Raw genomic sequence first — 21,351 nt, 5'->3', positions numbered from 1 at the left:
CCTTTTAATCACAGCTCCAGGAAGTGGGTCATGCTTTCGCTATGAATTTGTTCGATGAAAAGGCATTTTTGTGAAGCACAAGTCCTGTCCTCTTAATTTTTCCACAGCTGAGGTGACTGAGGTATGATTTTCATTTCGTGGGAAGGCAAGTGAAATCATCAGTAAGGGCTCTGCCTGACCAAGCAAATATGGAACATGCCCGTACCAGCTATGCTGTGTAAGAAATAATGCTCGCCCTCCTTACAGTTAGCTCAAGAAATGAAGAGCAACGCAATGTCATTTTAAAGAACTTTTTATTAGTAACGCATAAACAAGGAATTGCATTTCAGTACCACATAACATGAGAACAAGCAGAAGACAATTCTATTGCCTTTCTCTGTTAGAGCTGATGCCCCGGGTGTACCTGAAGCCGCACAGATGGTACATGCGCAGTGACAGCACAGAAGCAGGAGAAGTTCAAAGGAGAAGGGTTTGTGCTTTGGGCCTGTTAATGTCCAAAAAGTGCATCTCCTGTTTGGGATTTTTTTTTTTCTTTATTAAAAGAGGGGGTTGGGGAAGGGGAACCAGCTTTAACAGAAATACAGCTCAAATACACTCCTCATTGTATCTTCATTTTGCTTTCTAATTCACAGGTAATGTAACCACCAGCCCTTCAATAGGAACGTGCCCATCTTAAATGTCTCAGCCGAAGCTGGGCCTTGGCCTCTACCTGCCCTGTAAGCTGGGCCATGAGAATGCAGCCTCTCTCTATATACGCGTCAACTTAACCGGTGCTTATTTCCACCAGTCTTTGGAAGCCAACTTCCTGCAGAAGTTGCACCAACTCAGGCCCACGTCCTTTATTTCTAGATTTAGCAGCTCCTGAAATCCAGTTTAACCATCCCACACTGCAATGTTTGGCCTACAGCCTGTCCTGCAAAAGCTGAAGCACTGCTGGCTCCCACGGCTGAGCATTGACCTGACTGGTTAGAGAAACGCCGGGAGGACCCGTAGCTTAATGTAAGCGCTACAACTGCATGGGAAGCACCAAGAATGTATTTTTTCATACTGGATGCTCACCTTCTTGCACTTGCAGGGGTTTTTTTTAATCAGTTGGTTAATAAACCAGGTCTTTTCCAGCTGTGACTATACATTAAATAGCCTGGCACCTTGAAAGACTTATCTGCTTAAAAATGTATTTTTTTATTAGCTACAGAAAGGCCTGTTCCACATGGCTTCCTCTAGAACTGTTCTACAAAAACTGTCTTGATGCCCGTTGCAGATGGCAGCGGCTTCTGTTGTTATTTCAGGAGAGAGGGCCTCCGCTCCCTGCGTACCCGACACAGTGCAGCCAGGCACTGCCACTGCCGAACAGCCCGGCCCGAGGAGAAATGGGAAGGTTACTGAATTGCAGCTCAGTGCAAATAAACAGGCAAAGCTACCGCCACATAAAATTTGCTGTGTCTATTTGATAACTATTTAGCTCCAGCTCCCAATTATGCCCTATGACACTTGTTGAGTGTGGACTACCATGGTAGAATTCATTCACAAAGCTTTGCTTGTCAGTGTTGTAAAGTTTCAACTATCTGGAATTCAGTGCTGCTGGAAGTGGCGCTAATTGTTTTCAAGTACTGAAAGCTGATGGAAACTTGCAGTGCAGGATCCTGTCAGCTCAGACACTGAGCCCTCACCTCTCTGGCAGCAGCTCTCAAAATTCTTTAAGGTGTTGTAACCACATTGTAGTCCCTGTTTTTGCAGAAGGGGACCCTGGGGCAGGGAAAGGCTCACAGATTGCACCAGGTCAACTAAGCAGCAAGAGCAGCTCCAGAATTGTACAATGTCGAGCCGAGAGCGCAGGGAGGGCGGTGGGCTCCCTTTGCTTTGGGCTGCCGGAGCCTGTGGGTGCTGCTCAGCGCCTGCCCTGGCCCACGGGAGCTGGCACCAGCTCTCCCAGCAGGAGGGACTGCAGCACTGGACTCGACTGAGCTGCCACAGGGACAACGCTCATGAACTTGCGCTTACGTGTCAGGAAAAGGGTTCTGTGTCTTTGTGTATCACATCAGACTGAGCTAATGCCCCTCTTGTGGTTCTTCTACCAGGAAATTCTGGTGAGTAGTAATTTCAGGTACCCAAAAAACTCTGAAACAACAGTAGTAAAAATCAGACAGAAACAACAAAACAGATCTTTATAGATGGAATCAATATTCGTAAACATTCTCAGATTGGCCTTAAGATACATACATACAAAAGAAGAAATAAACTAGAGCAGCTCCAAGTTACCAACATGGAAATACTATAAAATTTTATGGTAACATTAACATAATCCATATGCAGTAGCACCAGAGCGTACAGTCGCAGCACCTTTCCCTCATGCCTGTGTGCTGTGACTGTTTCACAGATGAGACTGAGCTCGTAAGAAACATTCCTAAAAGATGTACAGAGCTGCTGGATGAGGTAAAGCATGAAGGTAGCCAGCAGGAGTCTGAAGTTGGAGCTTTTAAATTAGTTTTAACCTACAGAGCATGCAGCCAGTAACTACCCCTGGAAGCTGATGCTGAACTTGCCTGGGGAAAAAGGGGAGCTTGAAATAAAGGAGAGGACAACATAATAGTGGTGATAAAAATGTTCTTTCCACTTCTGGTTTAAAAACTAAAAACAATCAAAAAACCTCTCCAAGAGACTGCCAACATTTCTCTCCCAAAGATGAGGGATGGAGATTTCCCAAAGCCTGTACTACATGCAGGACAAGCGCGCCTCAGCTACAGACCATCAGTGGTGGAAGCAGCAACACCCGGTTGGTAACAGAGGAAGGTGGATGGAAATGCTGACTAGGAGCTAATCACATCACTGGGGTTACACAAGCAGTTTTATTGCTATTCTAAGAGTACTTCGACATGTTTCCATCCCTTCATGCAGTGCAGCCACTGTTCAGCTGTTATTCAATCATTTTCATTAACAATTCTTTGCCAAAAGAAACATCTGACTGATCTTACAAAACTATAAAAGCATGAAAAAAAGGAGACACACGGAACCTTTAAATCAGCTTCCACACGAATAATTAACACAGACAAGGGCTGTAACGGAATGGCATTTTATTTTCACCAGGTAACACCCTTCCCTGTATAAAGGAAGTAATGGGGAAAGGGAAAAAACCCACCAAACCCCCAAAGCACTACTGTCACCAAGATCATTTAAAAGGTGAGGTTTGAGAGCTGTAGCAGAGGCCCGCTCACTTCCTCCATCGCTGCTGTGAGGCAAAGCTGGTTTTGAATTCTCCACAACCAGGTTCACTTACAAAACAACAAGACTGATGCTGCCAGTGGCATTTTTAACTCCTTGGGTCTCCTACGATATATTTAAACAGAGCTTGGGCACATTAATAAAGCTAAAAAAAAATTAAAATATTTTTAAAATTCATGGAAGGGAGCTCACTGTGCGAGTCCCACATTCTTTTCAGCAGTAATTCACTCTAAAATGCTTATGGAGTGCAAACTGTATTAGGGGGCTGAAAGCGTTAACTCTAATAAAGATAATAACCAACACACATATAAATAAGACTCATTTCCTTTTTAAAACATCCTGGGAAAATCAATTCCCATTGCATGACTGATGGAGACTTCCTAAATATTAATAAATATATTACACATATTTACAAACTTCTGATTTCATCCTCTGACGCCAATGCGAAGTTCAAACTGTAAATAGGACACGCTGGGCAGCACCGCGGGGTGCGCAGGCAAATGGCTGCAGTGGATTTGGGATGCTAGCGCAAGCGGCGAGATGGAAAGCTAAAAATAGCCCGCTCCGCAGAGCGCCAGGCAACCAGCGAGATGAGCTCCTTCAGGCTTTGTGTGACAAACCAACCCGCTGCTTTTTCTTCTGCAGAATGAAATGCCAGGATAATGTGGAGCAACTGTGCCAGAGAGGAAGGGATGGAAGGGATGGGAGGGAAGGGGAGAGTCAGCCCTTCGCACCACGTTTTCTGGAGCCTGCCACAGCGTGTGTCAGCAGCCTGGAGAGTTTTTCCCAGGTAAAAAGGGAGGTTATTCAGGCCCTGCCTCATGGCAGCTCTGCGTGAACAACACAGAGTGGTTTGTACAACCACCACGTTGTTGTCAGTGTTTGTGCCCTGCCCGGCCCTGAGCCAAGGGCTGCTGGGCATCCCGGGAAGGCGAAGGCCGGATGGCGAGGCTCTGCCGCTTCCCAGAGCCGCCCCGGGCACTGCCAAGGCGGAGGGGGGCACAGCTGGGCCGTGAGGGACTCATTTCCCTTTGCACACTCAGAATTTACTTAGTCCTTGATCCTGCCTGCTCTGCAACATCCTAAATCCCTCTCAAAGGGGAAATAAACATGCTGGATACCCTGCACCTCAGTGGCTTGAGGATGCCAGGGAAGAGGACTGCGAGCAGAGGACTGAGTGATTGTAACGTGTGGCTGGGGCATTTCCAGGAGAAAACGATAACAACAACAGGGGAGATGCAAAGTGAGATTTCCTGTGTTCCTTTCAATCTAGTTTTCCCGATGCACTGTGCAGCAAACACACGGCCTGGTTTTGGCACAGAAACAAGAAAAAGTGCTGATGTGACTTGAGATCAGGCAACTCTTCCAGCAACAGGAGACCTTTCAAATCAGCCTGTCTGTGCCGCTCACCCCCTGCAGTCCTACATCCTCATCTCACGCCAGTACGCCAGGTGCTTTAACATACAAGACACTTTTCCAGAGGTACCCCGAGGAGAGGGCCATGACAGCTGACCTTACACGGGACAGCTATGAGGGAGTTAGCCTTGAGCCCTGCTTTTCCTGCTTGCATTGGTTCAGAAAAATTAAAAACATTATTTCAACAAACCCTGCGTATGCAAAAATTATCATTTTCCAAGGGGGTGTTTAAAGAAAAATAAGGATGGATGAGTCCCTGGGAAGGTTTAAGAAGACTTTTGCCTGTGCTTTTCAAATCAACTTAGAGGATATGAGTGGCTGCTCCGAAGGCTGCAATGTAACATGCAAATACATTTTGAAGGGGAAACCTTCTTCCCCTGGGCAGCAGGAGGCAGCCCACAGTGGGACTGGAGCCCAGCGACCGTGGGGGAGACAACCACCCCTGGCACCCCACGGCCCCCACACTGTGCCTTACCAGGACAGTCTGCCTTCTCTTGGGCTCTTCAATGCACGAGATTTGGGCAAGAGAATTTGTTTTGATTAATACATCTTTAAAATCATGTTACAGAAATCTAGTCCCAGCTACTTTGGAGCAGTTCTGAGGTATCTCTCATTAATCCGAAGTATAGAAATGTTAATAAATAGATCTGAAACTCTTCTGCTATGTCATTCTATAATACACTGCTATATAGATATTAAATATGCCTCAGGGTATTAAAAAAATTATGAAAAAGTTACAGTAGTTGATTTTCAAGTATCATTAACTTGGCTATGTTAGCTTGTTTTTAAACACCAAAATGATCTGGCCCCAAATTATTGACTAAACTCTGGCTATGCCTGAATTTAAAAAAAAGAATTTTGAATTTAAAAAAAGTGCAAAAAAGCATAAGATGTCAGTTAACATTGTAACATTGTTGGAATTTCTAAACAACTAGTCTAGCACTCTTTCATGAGTGAATTAAAAATGGAAAAAGAATGAAAAAAGATTAAAGAAAAAAAGAGAGATTGCTCCCAATCTGAGACAGCACTGTCCCAAATTTCAGCAGAACACGAATTTTTACAGCCAAGTTATAAACCCCAGAAAAAATGGGGTTATCAGTGGATATGCTGTCAGACATAACTATAGCAGTATTTGTGTGCTCCATTATAATACAAATGTACACCTTACCCACCATTTTCTCTGAGTAACCACGAGAACAACTTTATAGGTATTCAGTTAAAATTAGAAGCCTCCCTTATTTCCCATCCTCCCCGTAAACTGTACAACTCTGTCTACTACTAAAATTCACTGCTACTAGTAGTCATCATCATACATTCAAGATAGAAAGTAAACTACTAAAACCTGCTCAGGAGACACTTAGAAGTACACTAAGGCTTAAAAAGTACAGCAGCTCAGGGGAGTGGCCAACCACACGGGTGAAGAGCTTTGTCGTGTGTTTTGCCCCAGGACACAGATTTGTAGAGTCCTGTGCTGAACCCTGATCTCAGAGCAACCAAAACAGTTCAAAGATAGTTTTGACCACAGCTGCTCACACTCTGTGTCTGGTGTGGGATACAACCCTCTGCTGTTTCAACTAGGACGTGAGCATTACTAGGGTGGTAATGCCAATATGACTTACTGTTTGCTACTGCGCTAACACTGACACTTGGTTAGATTTGGTTCTCCATTAAACATAGTTTTCAGCTCATCTCCTGAAACATGATTCAAAGCATGGTTAAAAAAAGATTGAAAGCAAGAAAAGGCTTTCTAGTTTTAACACACACATACAAAAGAGGCAACAATTTCAAACTATTGATTTTCTTCCAGTGCGAACAGCTGACCCGTTGCGTATCATTCTGCACAGATCTAAACATCGCGTTCTGTGTCTCTGCGAACCATCGGAGTAGGAAATCCTGTGATCTAATGCAAATTCAAGCCAGTCAAGTGAAAACGAAGCAACGGAATGGTAATCCAGTTTCAGTGACCTTGCCTGTGGATGATGACCTCATGAAGACGAAAGCAAAGAAAAAGGCACAAGGCTCAGATCTCATTGATAGTCCTTTCAGACGGGCAGTATTCAGAGGTTCCCGGCGACGACATGTAGAAGGACTGCGTTTTCCTTTTTAACCTGGCTCGCTTGTTGGCCAGAGATAGGCTGCGCCGGCTTGAATTGATGATTTCTGAAATAAACTTCTTGCAGTCCACACACACCTCCATCGTGCTCCAGTCCTCCATCAATTCTTTGGGAAACTCTTCATGTGACTTATCCACAGATTTGGACCTTGAGGTCAACCTGAAAGGCAAAAGAGCAGGACCTGTCACATTGTTTAGCAGCACGGCAGTGGGCCCAAGGGATCCCTTCAGGAAACAGCACATTGGAACGGTCTGGATATAAATCTTCCTTTCTCCTGTCCCAGAAATGACACCAAGAGACCAAACACCAGAGAGGACAGCTTCTGCCTGGTTCGGCAAGACTGCAGCGTCACTGACTGAGGGCTTGTGTAACACTTACCTTGGCAAAAACAACCTGACTAATAACTATAAATAGATGATGTGTTTGACTAATTTGACACAGCATCATAGCACTAGTGATTAATGCAGAGGGTTTATACTGTAGATCCCCTCAAAAAGGAGCATTTCTTTTATATTTAATTTCTCAGATTAGCTTTGACAATCATCTGTGTATAAGATATAACACCAGTAGATAACTTCATAACACCAAAGTGAAAAAAACTAGTGAAAATTAGAATTAGAAAAATTAAGGGGGAAAAAAGATAAATCTGTGCAAGACATCATTGAATTCCCATTCAGTGCGTGATTCTAGCCCGTGAGATTTATCTCTGGAGAGTCTATTCACACCAGAAAAAAGACACGCTAAGGATATTTTTGCAGAGGTGCTACAGAAATACAGTTATCCCAGACTCTCATAATTTTTCACCTGTAACCTGAAAAGGTTTAAGACATGCTGTTACTATTGCTATTTCTGTAAATCAAAGCAATGAGTGGAAGAGACATGGAGTTTCAGGCTTCAGAAAAATTACTACAAGCATTAGAAACACTGGCAACTACAAAACAGGTAGACAGCATCTTCTTAATGATTGATAACTCAATATGAAACACTTAGGAAGCACATGAGCTTGGGTTCTTTCTCACCTGGACATGCTCCGCAGTGAATGGCGGTGACTGGTAGAGGGTTTCTCCGGCCTCATAAAGCTGTCTCCTCTTTGCAGGGTTGAAGGTCCCAGTGAGAAGATGGGGAGAGTAGAATATGGCTTTGATGGCAACCGCATCTGCGAGAATAGCAGAAGAAACATGCAGGATCATTGCAAAGATAACAGCTTTTTAGAAAGGGTCTAACCATAAGCTTACTTACTTTTTTGCAACACTGTGAGCATACAGGCCTGTGTAAGAAAGCAAGAGCATGAATCATTTCACTGGGAAAAATTACATTTAAATCAAGAATAAGGGATAAATATTTTCAGGAGTTAGAATCCTCCTCCATCCCCCCCTTAAACAAACATTTTCATTTTTAAAGCTTCTTCGATGTAATAACTTCATTCAGAACACGAAGCCAAAACCAAGGAGAAATGCTAAACAAGAATTACATCTAAATTAAAAGCTATTAAAAAAAACAAAGCTGTTTTTCCTCTAAAGAAACCTCCTTTGGTAAGTGAGACAAGTCGTCAGTGATTCCATAGCTCTCCAGACTTACTGTCTCACTGTTCAACTTAAAATTTTTCATTTTGCCTGCAAATGATTCCTTTTCCCTTCTCCCCCAGCCAATACTCCAAAAAGAATATAAAAGGTAAATTGCCTTGAAATGTTTTCCCCAACACCAGAGATTATGGAACTGTTGATTAGGGAGCCTGAGTAAATTCCATCTCGCTCCCCCATGAGCATAAAAAAACCAGACGAGCGTTTCTCTCACTTTTAGCCAAGAATTTCAGTCCAAGGAAGCAATTCTGTCACTTAGGAAGGAACTGCTTTTGCATAATTTCTTTTTAACATCAGATGTTACAGAAATAAAAGCAATCAACAGTATACAGTGGCAACATTTGAGGGTTCCTAACGTGTAAATCAAGTTGTCCCTCTGAAACCATACTCGTTTATTAACAGATATTAAATATTTACCTCTTACAGAACTGGCAAGTGTAAGACCAGGTAAAGAAAGAAAACCTTCTTGTTCGACAGCAAAAGCAGAGCTAAAAGAACAGAGGAGTCCACAACGTTAGGCAAGGTCCCGCACAGTAATGACTTCATCTATCAGCTGCTATCAGTGAGACCACAGTTGCAGTACTACATCCAGTTCTGGGGTCCACACTTCTAAGATGATATTGAAAAGAATGGTCCAGAATTGTATCTTCATATATTTAGAAATACTCCTTTAATATTTTACCTAAATTAAATACTTGCCAGTTAATTTATTAACTTACTTTTACCTCTCTCTCACTGATGTTTATATCATTACTACACAAAAAAGCAACGGGAAGGTAAGAGTAACAGGAGTAAGGAAGGATAACTGTTATGATGGAAGAACACAAGAACAAATGGGCATAAATTCCATAAATTCAGCCATGAATACATTTAGGCTGGAAGTGGTTCCTAACCATCTGGGTCATGATCTGGGACACAAAATTTTTGCCTCTGACAACATTTGATGATTTTCTTCCAATCCTACATTCTTGAAAACTAGAGGGCGTGCAGGAAAGAGCTATAATAGCAATCCTACTTGATGAAAACCTGCTTTAAAGTGGGATAATAAATCCCATCTATTCAGTTTATTCAAAGGAGGGGTAGGGATCACAGCTTAAGAACATTTCTAGGAAGGAAAGGCATTGAACAATGAAAATTTGTGCAGTCAAACAAAAGATGACATACTAAGATCCAGAGATGCAGGTGAGGCTACATAAATTTGGTTAGAAATAAAAGTGAACAATTTTAATAGCGGGGTAAATTAATTAAAGCATCAGCTTATGTTGAGATTTGATAAAAGCTCATTACTAAGCTTTATATATCATGACAAAAGGCAACAGATGAATCTAACGAATGACATTTTAAGATTCTTGTTCCTCCACCTTAAATGTATTAGATCTTTAAATTAAATCTGCATACTAGACACAAGTAGGCCTGTAGGCAAAATACACTGTGAAGTCAAAATACAGTTCCTGGAGGTATTCAAGCAGAACTAGTCAAAAGTGTGAGAAAAGGACACTGCTTCTATTCATAAATACCAATTCCCAATCTGCAGTTTACAGAAAAAAAAAGTGTTAGTGAATGGATTCTCTAATACTAAACCTCCTTCTGGGGTCACATGTTGTCTGACTTCTCTGCAGGCTTTCATTCCCTCTTTGCTTGATAGTAAGGATTCATATAGTTTTCCTACTGCTATCTGTAATTCTATTTTTTGAAACAGAAATGCTAAGCAATACCACAGAAGGCATGGTGACAGAAATCACTTCAGTCAATGAAGTTTAAAACATACACACACAAATATGCTCTGATAATTACAGATGTTACTGCATTTTTATAAACAATCTGAACAAATAAGCTATTTCCATGAAAAGTTTTGATGTTTCTGCACATAATTCAAGGAAGCTGACCCATGTGTCATACATTTAAGGGGATGCTTGGTGGATCTCTCTTCTTTCTCTCCAATACAGGGTAAGAAACAAATGTGTAAATGGGAGGCTTGTGTGACCGGCCTCCCTCAATAAGCTTTGGAGCCTCAGCCCTACCTTCCCTTTCTTGAGAGCAGTGTAGACATCTTTATACTGCTGGTACTTTTCCAGCTCCGCCTTCACCAGCACCTGACGGATGTGCATGACCTCCTCCACCGTCAGAGCCAGACATTCCACCGGGTAACAGAACTCCTCCTGGAAGCCAAAAAACCTGTATTATTTCAAAGCCAAATGGCTTCTTCCAGACTTCAACCTAGACAACCAGCCACCTGGTTAGTAACTCCAGAAACAGAGGGTTTCTCCCTTCCAACTGGAATAGCACTGGCTCATTCATGGGCATCACATGAGTTCCAAACCATTGGAGGCTGTGTAAGTGTGACCTAGATGGTCTGATGCTCAGCCTTCACAACAATGACAATTTCTTCATCTTTTCTCCTCAAAGTCTTTCCTTATGAAGATTTGTTTCAAACCAATCAATGTTCAGGTTTATAGTTTGAAAGGGAAAAGGTAATTTGGCAGATGGCGTTACTTTTAAGTATACTGTTTGAAGACATGCAATTTCTCTGAGACTCTGTGATGCCCAGAGTGGCCAAGGAAAGTTGTTAGTAGCCCATTCTAGCAGAAATTTTTATTCAGTGGTACCACGTCTTGGTGCTCACATGATCAGAATCCCACCAAGACTACAAAACATTACGTCACTTCAGGCAGAAAAGTTCTCCTTTCTGCCCCAGGAAAGCAACAGTAACGATTTAGGCTTTATAGAATAATCTGCAAAAAAAAAAGCAGGAGGACTGGTTACCCAGTGTTGCATTAATAATGGCAGAGGCTCAAATAGAGAATAACAACACAACCTTCCACTCACGAAATTTTGCATCTGTTCTGTATTACAGCATTTAGGAGAATATTGAGTAGAGAACTCCTGAATTTGGTACCAGAGAATAAAAAGCACTAACCCAATTTGTAATCCAGCCCTGTAGTTGATTATACATTTCCAACAGAAAGACAGAAACCTCTGTGGGAACTTCCATCGCTTTATGCTTAGTGAACCTTTTCAGTCAACCCAGAGGGGCTACTGGGCAGTAATGACAATGACATGTAATGCTCTCTGAATAAATGAAGGAAATTTCTCCTGCAAATACAAAGATGTGGCTGACAGTTTGGAGATCTCGTTTACAAATTGAAGTGATGAATTGGACTAGTAGTGAAATGCTACATTTCCATGTAGTCAGAGGTCTGTTCTGTCTTTCCATTAGATTCAAAAGAAAATCTTTCCATGTTGCAGACCTGGCAAACATTAGCATTTAGGAACCACCACATTTTTAAAAACTGTTGTCTTACCTATCTAGAAAGGGAACACAAAGAAACTTCACTCTGTTTAAGGTACCCCACAAAAGACTAGAATTGAATTAACTTTGTTAGATTTGCCAGCTAAACCTTTGGGGTATAGAATCACTAGTTGTCTGGAAAGAACAAACTACATCAAAAGCAACTGCAGTTTGCTCTGAGGTGTAAAACTGCACAGCCAAAACAAAGTAACTTCTGTTCCTTATGAGCAACTTTGCAGCCAACCAGCAGCCCTCAGCATTTCATTCTGGGTTCTCCCCATAGCAACTGCCTCGCTATGGAGAAGGCACGGCTGAAGGCTGGGGCGAGACGGGAGAGGAAGTGGGTGGGAAAGCGTGATGCATACAATGCCACCAACACCCCTCGATTCTGCATCGTGGGAGACTGAGAGAAACTGTCCGAGGTGAATGAGGCTGACTGAATGCTTGTAATCAATCAGAGCTTTAAGTCCTTTAGAAATACATTTCTTACTTGAAGCTCTTCCTTCCCCCTCATGAACGCCCATTCCTTTAATTTACAGAACGATGATGTCAGGGAATATTGCTCCTTGGAAGAAAGTCTGCGGATCTGCTACAGGTGTAGAGCAGGTACTAGGGGAATAGTGTGGGCCTGTTGTTGTACCAATCGGAAATGATTATCACTGAAGCAAATAGCAATAGCTAGCAGGCAACAGGGGAAACATAGAAAATGTTCACATGTTTAAATGCTAATGTTTTAATTCCAGAGGTTACACAAGGACAACAAAATGTTAATGCAACATTAAATGGAAGATAAATATTATGCTGATTTCAGAAAAGAGCGTGATATTTTTTTTCCCTTTTCAGAATAGAAGTAAGTACATAAGAAAATATTTTGTTTCTACACTACCTCTAAGCCATTGAAATTAATTAAAATTACGCTAAGCACTGACTAAACTTCATTAAACAAAGATGCTTTGGAGTTATTGCTCAAACTTCCAACAATAATCTACACTCAAGTTAGGCAGCTCCAAGTGAGAGAACTTCAGCTCTCTGCAACACTTGCATACAACAGAACGTACTAAAGATAAAATGTGGTTTGAATGGTCTTGATTTTCTGGAACTGTACTCAATACACATTTTAATATTAAAGAGACAAGTCAGTACTCTTATTTTTAAAGGAAAAAAAAAATCTTACTTAGAAATAGTATTTTGAACTTGAAGTTTCCAAGATCCTCATGAGAATTGGCTTAACACTTTGACTGTGCAGTGTTATTATCAACACCGTAATGGCTTAAGGTGTGTATGTGTATTTTTTTTTTTTTGCTCGGGAAAAGCAAGTAGTAAGAATTACATATGCATAATGTGAAATAAAGTGCTTTGTAGGTCATTCTCAGCATACATGCACCTAATAGCTCCTTATGACTAACACATTTTTACACTAATACATTCCTTGTAAAACTTCTCATTATAGGGTGACACTAGGCAATCAGATGAGCTGCCCCAGTGAATTGCAATACGAAGAAGTGCCAGACTGGCCTCTAAATTCTGCAATTCACAATTCAAGCACTCTAAACTCTCATTGCTTTTGCAGACTGCAAGTTTCTAAGAAGTCAGCTGGATATCTCAACTATAAACTCTCCAACAGGTTTTACACTTTCACTTACTGGTTGAGACAAGAAAAAGAAGGAAAAAATTAAATTATTCATGTTCACTTCTACATAGTGGAAAATGATTCAGTTTTTCTTTTTAGTGGATTTGCCTTCCCTAGTACATAGCTATTAGTTATTCTACAAGTTCTGATACGTAAGTGTGCTGAGGACCAAAACCATATGTAGGTTTTCAAGTAAAACAGATTGCAAATGCCCTTCCATTCTACATAGTGTATCTTGTTAGAAACATAAAACCTTATTCTTTTCAACATAGTCCAAGGATTACAATAGTTTTGCTGGATTTTTGCTGCAGAATCTTCATGTGCTGTAACATTTAAGGTCTGTTCCATTGATAATCTTGTGATGTTGCATTTTTAGTTTGCTGTCCTTTCAGAACTGATTTCTTTTCCCCGTGAGGTGATTGAAGACAAACAAATATCCTACACACATTGAAATCAATGTCAATCAGGTGCAACGTCCCAGCCTAAGCTTTAATTCTTGCCACAGCTTAGGAAGTGCTCCCCTAGGAGGGAACATGCTGGTGAAGGTGATTTCCAAAGCCAGCAAAAAGAGGCAAACCTTTGCGGGTTTCCACCTGCTGGCAAAAGCTCTCTCACAGAGATAGTACATAGCCCCTGCCACCCCACACATGGCTGCTTCAACGGGATGAGAGCTGAGCAGAGAAGCTGTTTGCATAGTTGAAAAAAGTGGTCTGAAAGTCATCCTTGGAAATAAACTGGTTATCCTAGGAACCTGAACAATAGATAGGAAGCAGAGAAGCGAATGCTGTGTATAAACGAAACCATTAGCTTTGGTCCTCTGGGTCATGAAAAATAATAATGATAATAATAATTAAAAAAGCAAACAGACTACAAAGGCATTCATATGTACAACGCAGGACACTGGCTTCATCTCACTGATTAAGCACTGAGTCAGCTCACAACAGTGAGCACATCACAAGGCTGACCCCCTGAAAAATCACTGAGCTGCCCCTGCCTTTCCATGGAGCGCTGGAGGGTGACATATCAAAAGGACTATGTTTGGCATCTTTCCAAGTCTGTTTCCCCTCCCCACCTACTTAGGTCTAACTCCTTCTGTCTGATGAGATGCCAGTTCACAAAACCATCGTTAGTATGCAAGGCAGACCAGTTTCTTGCTAATCCTGCTAAGAGACTGTAGCAAACTCCTGCCTGTTTTCACTGGCATTGAGGGCTATTTATTGACGAGGCCTCTTTCACCTTGGAGAGAAACTGCGGTCACAGGATCAGGTGATAAGAAATGAAACTCCATCAATCCTGGAGGAAGGGATGAAGAAGTGTGAAGTCAAATATAAAGTAAATCATGTTCGGCACTTATTGAGAAGCGTTCACTCCAGGAACGGCAATGTTACATATGCAGCATCTGGCGCAGCCACGGAAAGAAGCTGGCATCCCTCCGGGGAAGGAAAGACTTGCAGTAAGCCACAGCATGGAACTGGGCCAGTGCCAGCATATCAGAAATCATCTACCAAAACTAAAAATAAAAGTATTGTGGGAGTTGTCTGTCACACCCTAGAGGGCACTATTGCCAAGTTAAAGAATTAGCTCTCTAGGCATTAAATAAAATAGGTTCTTATTAACAGAATATCATTTCACTACCGATTTTCCTTCTTTCTCACTTCATAGCCAAAACAAAGAGAGGTGACAGTTCTCTAAAGATTAAAAAAGCCCAAACAAACGAAAAAACTCCAAGCACAAAAGAAACTAGTAAAACCTTCCCCATGTGTTCCCACATTAGCCTGACTTACCTAATGGCTTTTTCTCCCTTTTCCTTTAGTATTTTTAAGAGGGAGTGGAATAATTGGGTTAGTTTTTCTGCAATGGTTTTATTTTGTATGTATTTTTCTAGGCATATGTCAGTGAACAGACTGACAGAGCGAAAAATACTTATGTCATCAAAAAGGTCCTGTTAAGAACTTGATTGACCTATTTAAAATAAACAGTCTCATATATAAGATTTTTAAGTTGCATAATTCCCTCAAATACATATGAGATCAATATTATGATGCAACATATTTAGATACACTAAAAGTGTGATGGAGCAAATGCCTCAGTATAACACATAATGCTCTCTCCCCTCCTCCCCTTAAACAGTATGTCTGTGAACGACTCAGCCTATCAGAAAATAAAGCTTGTGCTTCCATATATCGTGAGTGCAGCAGGCAATGACGGGCAATCCATTTTATATGATCATGTCTCCAAATGCATGCTGAAGGAAGCCTTCAGCTTGGTTCTGGTGTGATACATCCTGCTCCAAGTTCAGTTTGGCAGAAGTCTACTTTTGTTGTGTGTTTATCAACATGCTACTACCTGACCTTCACCTGGAATGAGCAACTACATTCTACTTGGAAGGATATAATAAACAAAACCCAGCAGAGCCTCTGAAAAGAAGAGGAGGAAGCATGTTGTGGGAATATTTGGAGATTATTTTCTTGTTCAACTTCATCGTCTAATAGGTTTGAATCCCAGTCACCATCTCTTGGGCCAACAAAAACACTCTTCAAAGCCTAATAATACCACTGCACTACAAGACAAGGCAAGTGAATATTCCCTTCCTTTCAAAACTAGGATGTGTTTATCGATTTTTCTATTCACCAGCACCTCATGGGGCATACTTTGATGCCCTGCTGGTAGAAAAAGAGATGAGGAACATATCCTGCATGAAATTACAAAGCACTAATCAGTATGTCAGCATAAACGAACCAGGATTTCATATCCTTTGCTGTTTATACTCTGTTGGAAAACAGCTCTCAATTAAAGCTAATTGATCAAATGTACTGTACTTTCTTTTCAAGCAATAATAAAGGTTCTTGCCTCAGTAACTTCAACAAAGTAACACAGACAAACCTTGATTTGGATTACTGAAAGAGCTTTCATATATATAAACATTACCACACAAGTTCTTAAGGTGGGAGGAAAAGAAACCATTCCATTCATTCAGACATTAACTAAAATACTTCCAACAACTAAAAAATTCCCCCAAATCCCCAAATATATCACTGCTTTGGAATTGTCTCTATTCAAATGGAAGATCAGTAAGGTGAAGTTCGTCTGGTTTGATAACATTCTGAAATAAAATCAAGACACATGGCTTTACCCGGAGTCCTAATCAAAGTGCAAATGTTTTCTGAGGCACCTGTACCTGGGATTTTGGATAAATATGCTAGAGACACAAAGTTCAAATCTAGGTTTCAAAATGTCTTTAGTAGCCAAGGGCTGTTTCTGAATTGAGGAGTTTTCTTTGAGTCAAGTTCTAATCACACTGAAGCCAAGTTTTAATTTTCATTATACTCTTAGCATGCCTCTTTTTCTCTCTCCTACCACCCACTCCACTTACAAGTGATCTGGAGCTCTGTTTTGAAGGTGGTAGGAACTGTCTCACATTGGTTGGCGTTTCCTTTTCAATGGAGTGTCGTCTCTGAGGTGGCTGCCGTCTCTCAGGCTGTGGTGTAGATGATATGGGCAAGAACTTTGGAGGCACTAAAGATTCAACCAGTATAAAAAAATTAGTTCTTATAAGACAGACTGTTGGATAAGATTGCTCAGTACTTAAACCAGTCATCGATTTGATAGAATTCCCACCATTGATGGCTGAAGTTACACACCCATACTCAGAGCATCTTCAAGTCAAGTATTATATTAATCACATTCTCCAGGTTGAGAGAATAGGAATACTCATAAACCTAGCAAATATGGGCATGCTACTGTCCAGCTACCATTGCAAATAAATTCGATGTTTCAGGGTATTGGCTTATTCTACTTATTTCACCATGGTCCACAGAAAACACGGGCACAGATAACATGTTTCATTACAAAACCTTTCCATTGAAACTGAACCACTTGGAAACAAATTAAAAACATTGTTATACAGTAAAGCCTACAATAACTGTGCCTGAAAAAAAAGAACAGATCCTCCCCACTTCCCAGTAAGTACTTATGAGAAATACTGGTGATTGCTATGTGTCTTTCAAACAAGTACAGTCACTGCCATGGTGACAGAGATGCAGGAAACATTGAAATTGGGTCTTAGGTTAGAATGTGTTTCTGCAGCAACAAATTCTTTTACGAGATGACCATAGGGAAACTAGCCCCTTTTCACTTGTGACTTCCTCTGCAGTTCCACACCAACTTCAAGCATGAAACCTTCTGTTTCACAAAGATATCCACATACAGTGAAGGCTAATGCCTTCCAATCGTTAATCACATTTGATCTATTCAGCAGATTCTAGGGTTCAGCTTTAGAGATTTATTCCATTAACAACACTCAGCTTCAGCTTTCTATAAAAGTTTCAGATAAAGTTCATAGAACAGAAGACAACAGAAGTGTCTAAAAGCAGCCACTGGGTGTTCTCATCAAAACTCACTCTTTCTGCTGCTGGTACCTTCTTGAGAGGGGTCTTCCACTTGTGAGGGAGAGATGCTGCTGCTACTCGCTGATTTGTGCACTGATTCCTCCTGTATGGCAAGAGGAAAAGAAAGAGAATTCCCCAGGGATTGTTTTTTCTTCTCTTAGCACACAGAAATCACAAGCTATCAAAGGTATTTTGCTCCATTCAATCACTCAAAGCCCTAGAAGAAGTCCTGAGGAAAACATTGACACTACACAGCACTGAGTAAATGGCATTTTCAATGCTCAATTTTTTTTGAAACTGGGATAAATGGTACATAGTTTGGAATTCAGTGTATTTAACTATACCATGAAAGAACAAGATCAGAAGAGAGGTGCATGAATACACTGTAACCTGTTAATTTTCCTCATTGTATTCAAGGACTTCTAAGGATTTGTAGCTACAGCAGACATGTTAACTCAACTTTATTTCTCACACTTGGCAAGGAATCAGCACTTGGATTTATTTCTCTGGTCTCCAAAGGAATGAGAGCCACTCATACAAATGACTTGGGTAAAGAGAAATTAATCTCATCTCCACTGCACTGTTCTCTAATCCCTAATCCTGTTGCGTTTCTCCTTTCTTCTGCATTTAAAAGAAAACTCATGCATCATATAAGCATGTTTCATCACAACAGCCAAGAGCAATTCCTGCAAGTGAATGAAAGTGAAAAAGGCTTTGACTAACACCTTTCAGACATCTAAAGCACCCAAATTATTAAATCCTTTGCTTTCCCCTAAAAACTCTGTCTTCAGCCACCAGATACCGGCAAGATACAGATCGTCACAGGAGCCTCCCAAAGGAACAGAGATGAAGGACTGAGTGTGAATGCTCTTTAGCTCTAATGTGAATGCTTTTAACCGAAGAGACTTATGTCATTTAAACTGTCAAGATTTACAGATCAAATAAGTGACCTGCTCTAAAATCCAGCAAGTGACTGAGCTTCTCTCTTGTAGATTTCCTTAGTTACATGAATCGCAAGCAGGAAAACCTCCAGTGGCTGAAAGACTGCCGCCTTTGGTAACAGCAAGTCAGAAAAGAAGAGTTGCAGGATCATCTCAATGAGCACCATGCATCACAGCACAGAGGCCTCTACAAATTCCCATCAGGTGATCTGTACTTTATGCTTAGCCCAAGAGTCTGCGTTGTATGTGAGGACACTGATGTACACCGTTCCCACATACATCCCATAACACAGTATTCTGCAAAGGGACTCAAACCAGCTCAGACCCCAAAACAATATATTCACTGTAACAGATCAAGTGTGACTGCACAAAACAGTTACGATGGGGAGCTTGTAGGGAAGCTTGAGCAGCACATTTAGCTACACCAGCTATTTTACTTCCAGAAACCAGTACAGTTTAGCTACAGAGCTAGCTCAGATAGCTTTGCATATCACTTCATGCTGCACGGTTGCCTTAAACAACCACTGGAGAACTTCTAAGACAATTGGATGCACTGTTCTTTAGAAGGGGTGGAACAATGTTCACAAGTCTAGAGTTAAAAATTTAAATTTTGTGAAAGAGAATAACCCCTGGACAAAGGGAACTACTCAACTTTTCACTTTGTAGAAGTCAGATTCTTCTGACTGGAAGACTACTTGTCCATTGCTGGAGAAGCTAACAAGCTAAGACAAAGAACTAAGTAACCTGTCAAATTAAAAAACATAACCATAGTGCTGTGCTGCTCATTTTTATGAACGAAGAGCACCAGAGCTTCAGAGACAGCTTTCTGAGGATCAGGCAGGGAACAGTTGTATCTGGAGCACAATCCAAGCAATCCCGGCTCTAGAGAAGTCTCTTGTTCTGTGGGACTCTATCTAGTCCTGATCAAAAATTACAAGTGCTTCAGTTGTTGGTGTCTTATGCTGTAGAGTTCTACAAAAGACTGAATCATGATTCAAGCAACAGTCCATGCATTGAGTTTATTTTCATGCTTTTCTGGGGTTTTTTATTCTTTTTTTCTTCCATTCTTCCTGTGTCTGAAACACTGGGACAGAGAGAAGAGAGACAAAACAAGGTGCACAACTGAGAATATCAAAAGCCTACATATATTTTAATGTAAAACTCTAAAATAGGGATTACAGAAATGTTTCACATGTCCATCTAATTTGGATAATTGCCATCTTTCAATGGGAAGAAATAGCTATTGACCATTCTTCATTCCACTTCTGAACTCAAGATGGACATGACATCTCAGTCACATGTTGCAAAACTAGGTAGCACACAGATGTCTCCATCTTGCTCCCACTGTTGTGAAGGATTTCTAGTTACTTCCTTCGTAATAGATGAACACTGGCTATTCCAGTGGCCTAGGAGTCTCATAAAAAAAAAAAACAAACCAAAAAAACAGAGGGAAAGAAATGGACAAAGAGAGTAAGGGGCTCCTCTATGGTAAAGACCTGAAAGAAAGATTCCAGGAGCCACACTTCTTATTCTAAAGAATGAGAGGGAATGAACTGTCACAGCCAATGGCTAAGTATAAAAAGTAGTAAGTATAAACAACCAACCCAGGGAGAATAGAAGCCAGGAGTATGCTAAATTTAACATATCAATCTACTTAGATAACAGGTATTCCTGGTTTGCCATTTCAAATGTTTGTGCACTTTTTCTGTGCACAAACACATGCAATTACTGCTCTACGATTTCTCAAACATGGAAGGCTTTTTTGAGAATGAAGTCTTGTGTAGGAAGCACTGATGAGCCATCATATGAATTTCTTCATATCAATACTGTAACTGTGGACTATTATGGTAGACTATCTGACATTTTATATTTGATGTTGGATCAACCCAATATCCAGGACCGTGCATTTCTCCACAGAGCGCTAAACAATTAGAATTTTACATGTATTTGAGAAAGCTGCAGCTTTAAAGGCATCACCTTAAAACATACGAATATGTTACTGACATGATTTTTGTCCAGGTAACTGTAGCTTCATTAGGAAGATACCGTTTTTATGTCTGTATCAAAAATTACTATTAGATTGCTACTCCTCTTAGCCAGACAAAGCAAAATGGCATTTCCTGCTCCCCCTCTGAAACTGTGATCCTAATGATGATGCAGAAAAAAGCAAGGACAGAAAGCAAGAGCGATTCATACAATATTCCTCCTTGCCAGCAAACGGGCATAGGGCTGTATTAGACCTTCCCTTTCACCGCTGGCTGGGAACACTGAATGTTGGGGCGTAGCCTGCATCACAACACAGCTGAGAGAAGAACAAAGGGGATGCAGGGGGAAGAAAACGTGTCTGCATCATAGCTCATTTGGAGGTCCATAGCTCAGCAGTGCAGATATTTGCAGTCTGTAATTTAGGGCATTTGTAATGACAATTTAACTCCCAGTGAGTAACTCTAAATAGGTTAGGCCCAATTCAAATTGCAGGCAAAGAGGTGGCCGAGTCATTTATAGGCAACAGGACAACACGTACACTCTTCTGTGTGTTACATACAAAGTAAAAGTCAGGAAAGAAATAAGACATTTTGACAGAGTCACTTTCTTCAAATGTTCTGTGTCCTACCCCCTTCAACATCTCAGAAAATGTCACCCAAACTCCCTTCAGCTTGTTTATTTACAATAGTTTAGCAGTGTTCCTGAGCCCCAACCAGTATTCTGCTGAGCGTCTTAATTGCTTCATCAGCTACTTCTGTTGACTCAAACCAGTACAGCATCTGTTCCCT

General features: G+C 41.1%; 1 protein-coding gene across 3 annotated transcripts in view; it reads right to left on the bottom strand.

The window, feature by feature from the left end:
- Nucleotides 1-276: 276 nt before the first annotated feature.
- SPIRE1 (spire type actin nucleation factor 1) overlaps nt 277-21,351 on the bottom strand; it is a 134,407-nt gene continuing 113,332 nt past the window's right edge. The window contains exons 10-17 of one of the 3 annotated variants that reach the window (XM_074877972.1): nt 17,649-17,739; nt 16,622-16,764; nt 13,826-13,999; nt 10,351-10,488; nt 8,747-8,817; nt 7,989-8,016; nt 7,769-7,905; nt 277-6,908 (exon numbers count right to left, since the gene is read on the bottom strand). In XM_074877972.1, coding sequence (XP_074734073.1) covers nt 6,656-6,908; nt 7,769-7,905; nt 7,989-8,016; nt 8,747-8,817; nt 10,351-10,488; nt 13,826-13,999; nt 16,622-16,764; nt 17,649-17,739 — 1,035 coding nt within the window. In that variant the 3' untranslated portion in view covers nt 277-6,655. The remainder of the gene's footprint in view (nt 6,909-7,768; nt 7,906-7,988; nt 8,017-8,746; nt 8,818-10,350; nt 10,489-13,825; nt 14,000-16,621; nt 16,765-17,648; nt 17,740-21,351) is intronic. The other 2 variants (XM_074877981.1, XM_074877988.1) reach the window with 2 other exon arrangements.

The sequence above is a fragment of the Strix uralensis genome, chromosome 1 (genome assembly GCF_047716275.1).
Source record: "Strix uralensis isolate ZFMK-TIS-50842 chromosome 1, bStrUra1, whole genome shotgun sequence".
Classification (NCBI taxonomy): domain Eukaryota; kingdom Metazoa; phylum Chordata; class Aves; order Strigiformes; family Strigidae; genus Strix; species Strix uralensis.
The sequence above is the reverse complement of the archived record's forward strand: the minus strand, read 5'-3'. Positions and strand labels throughout refer to the sequence as shown.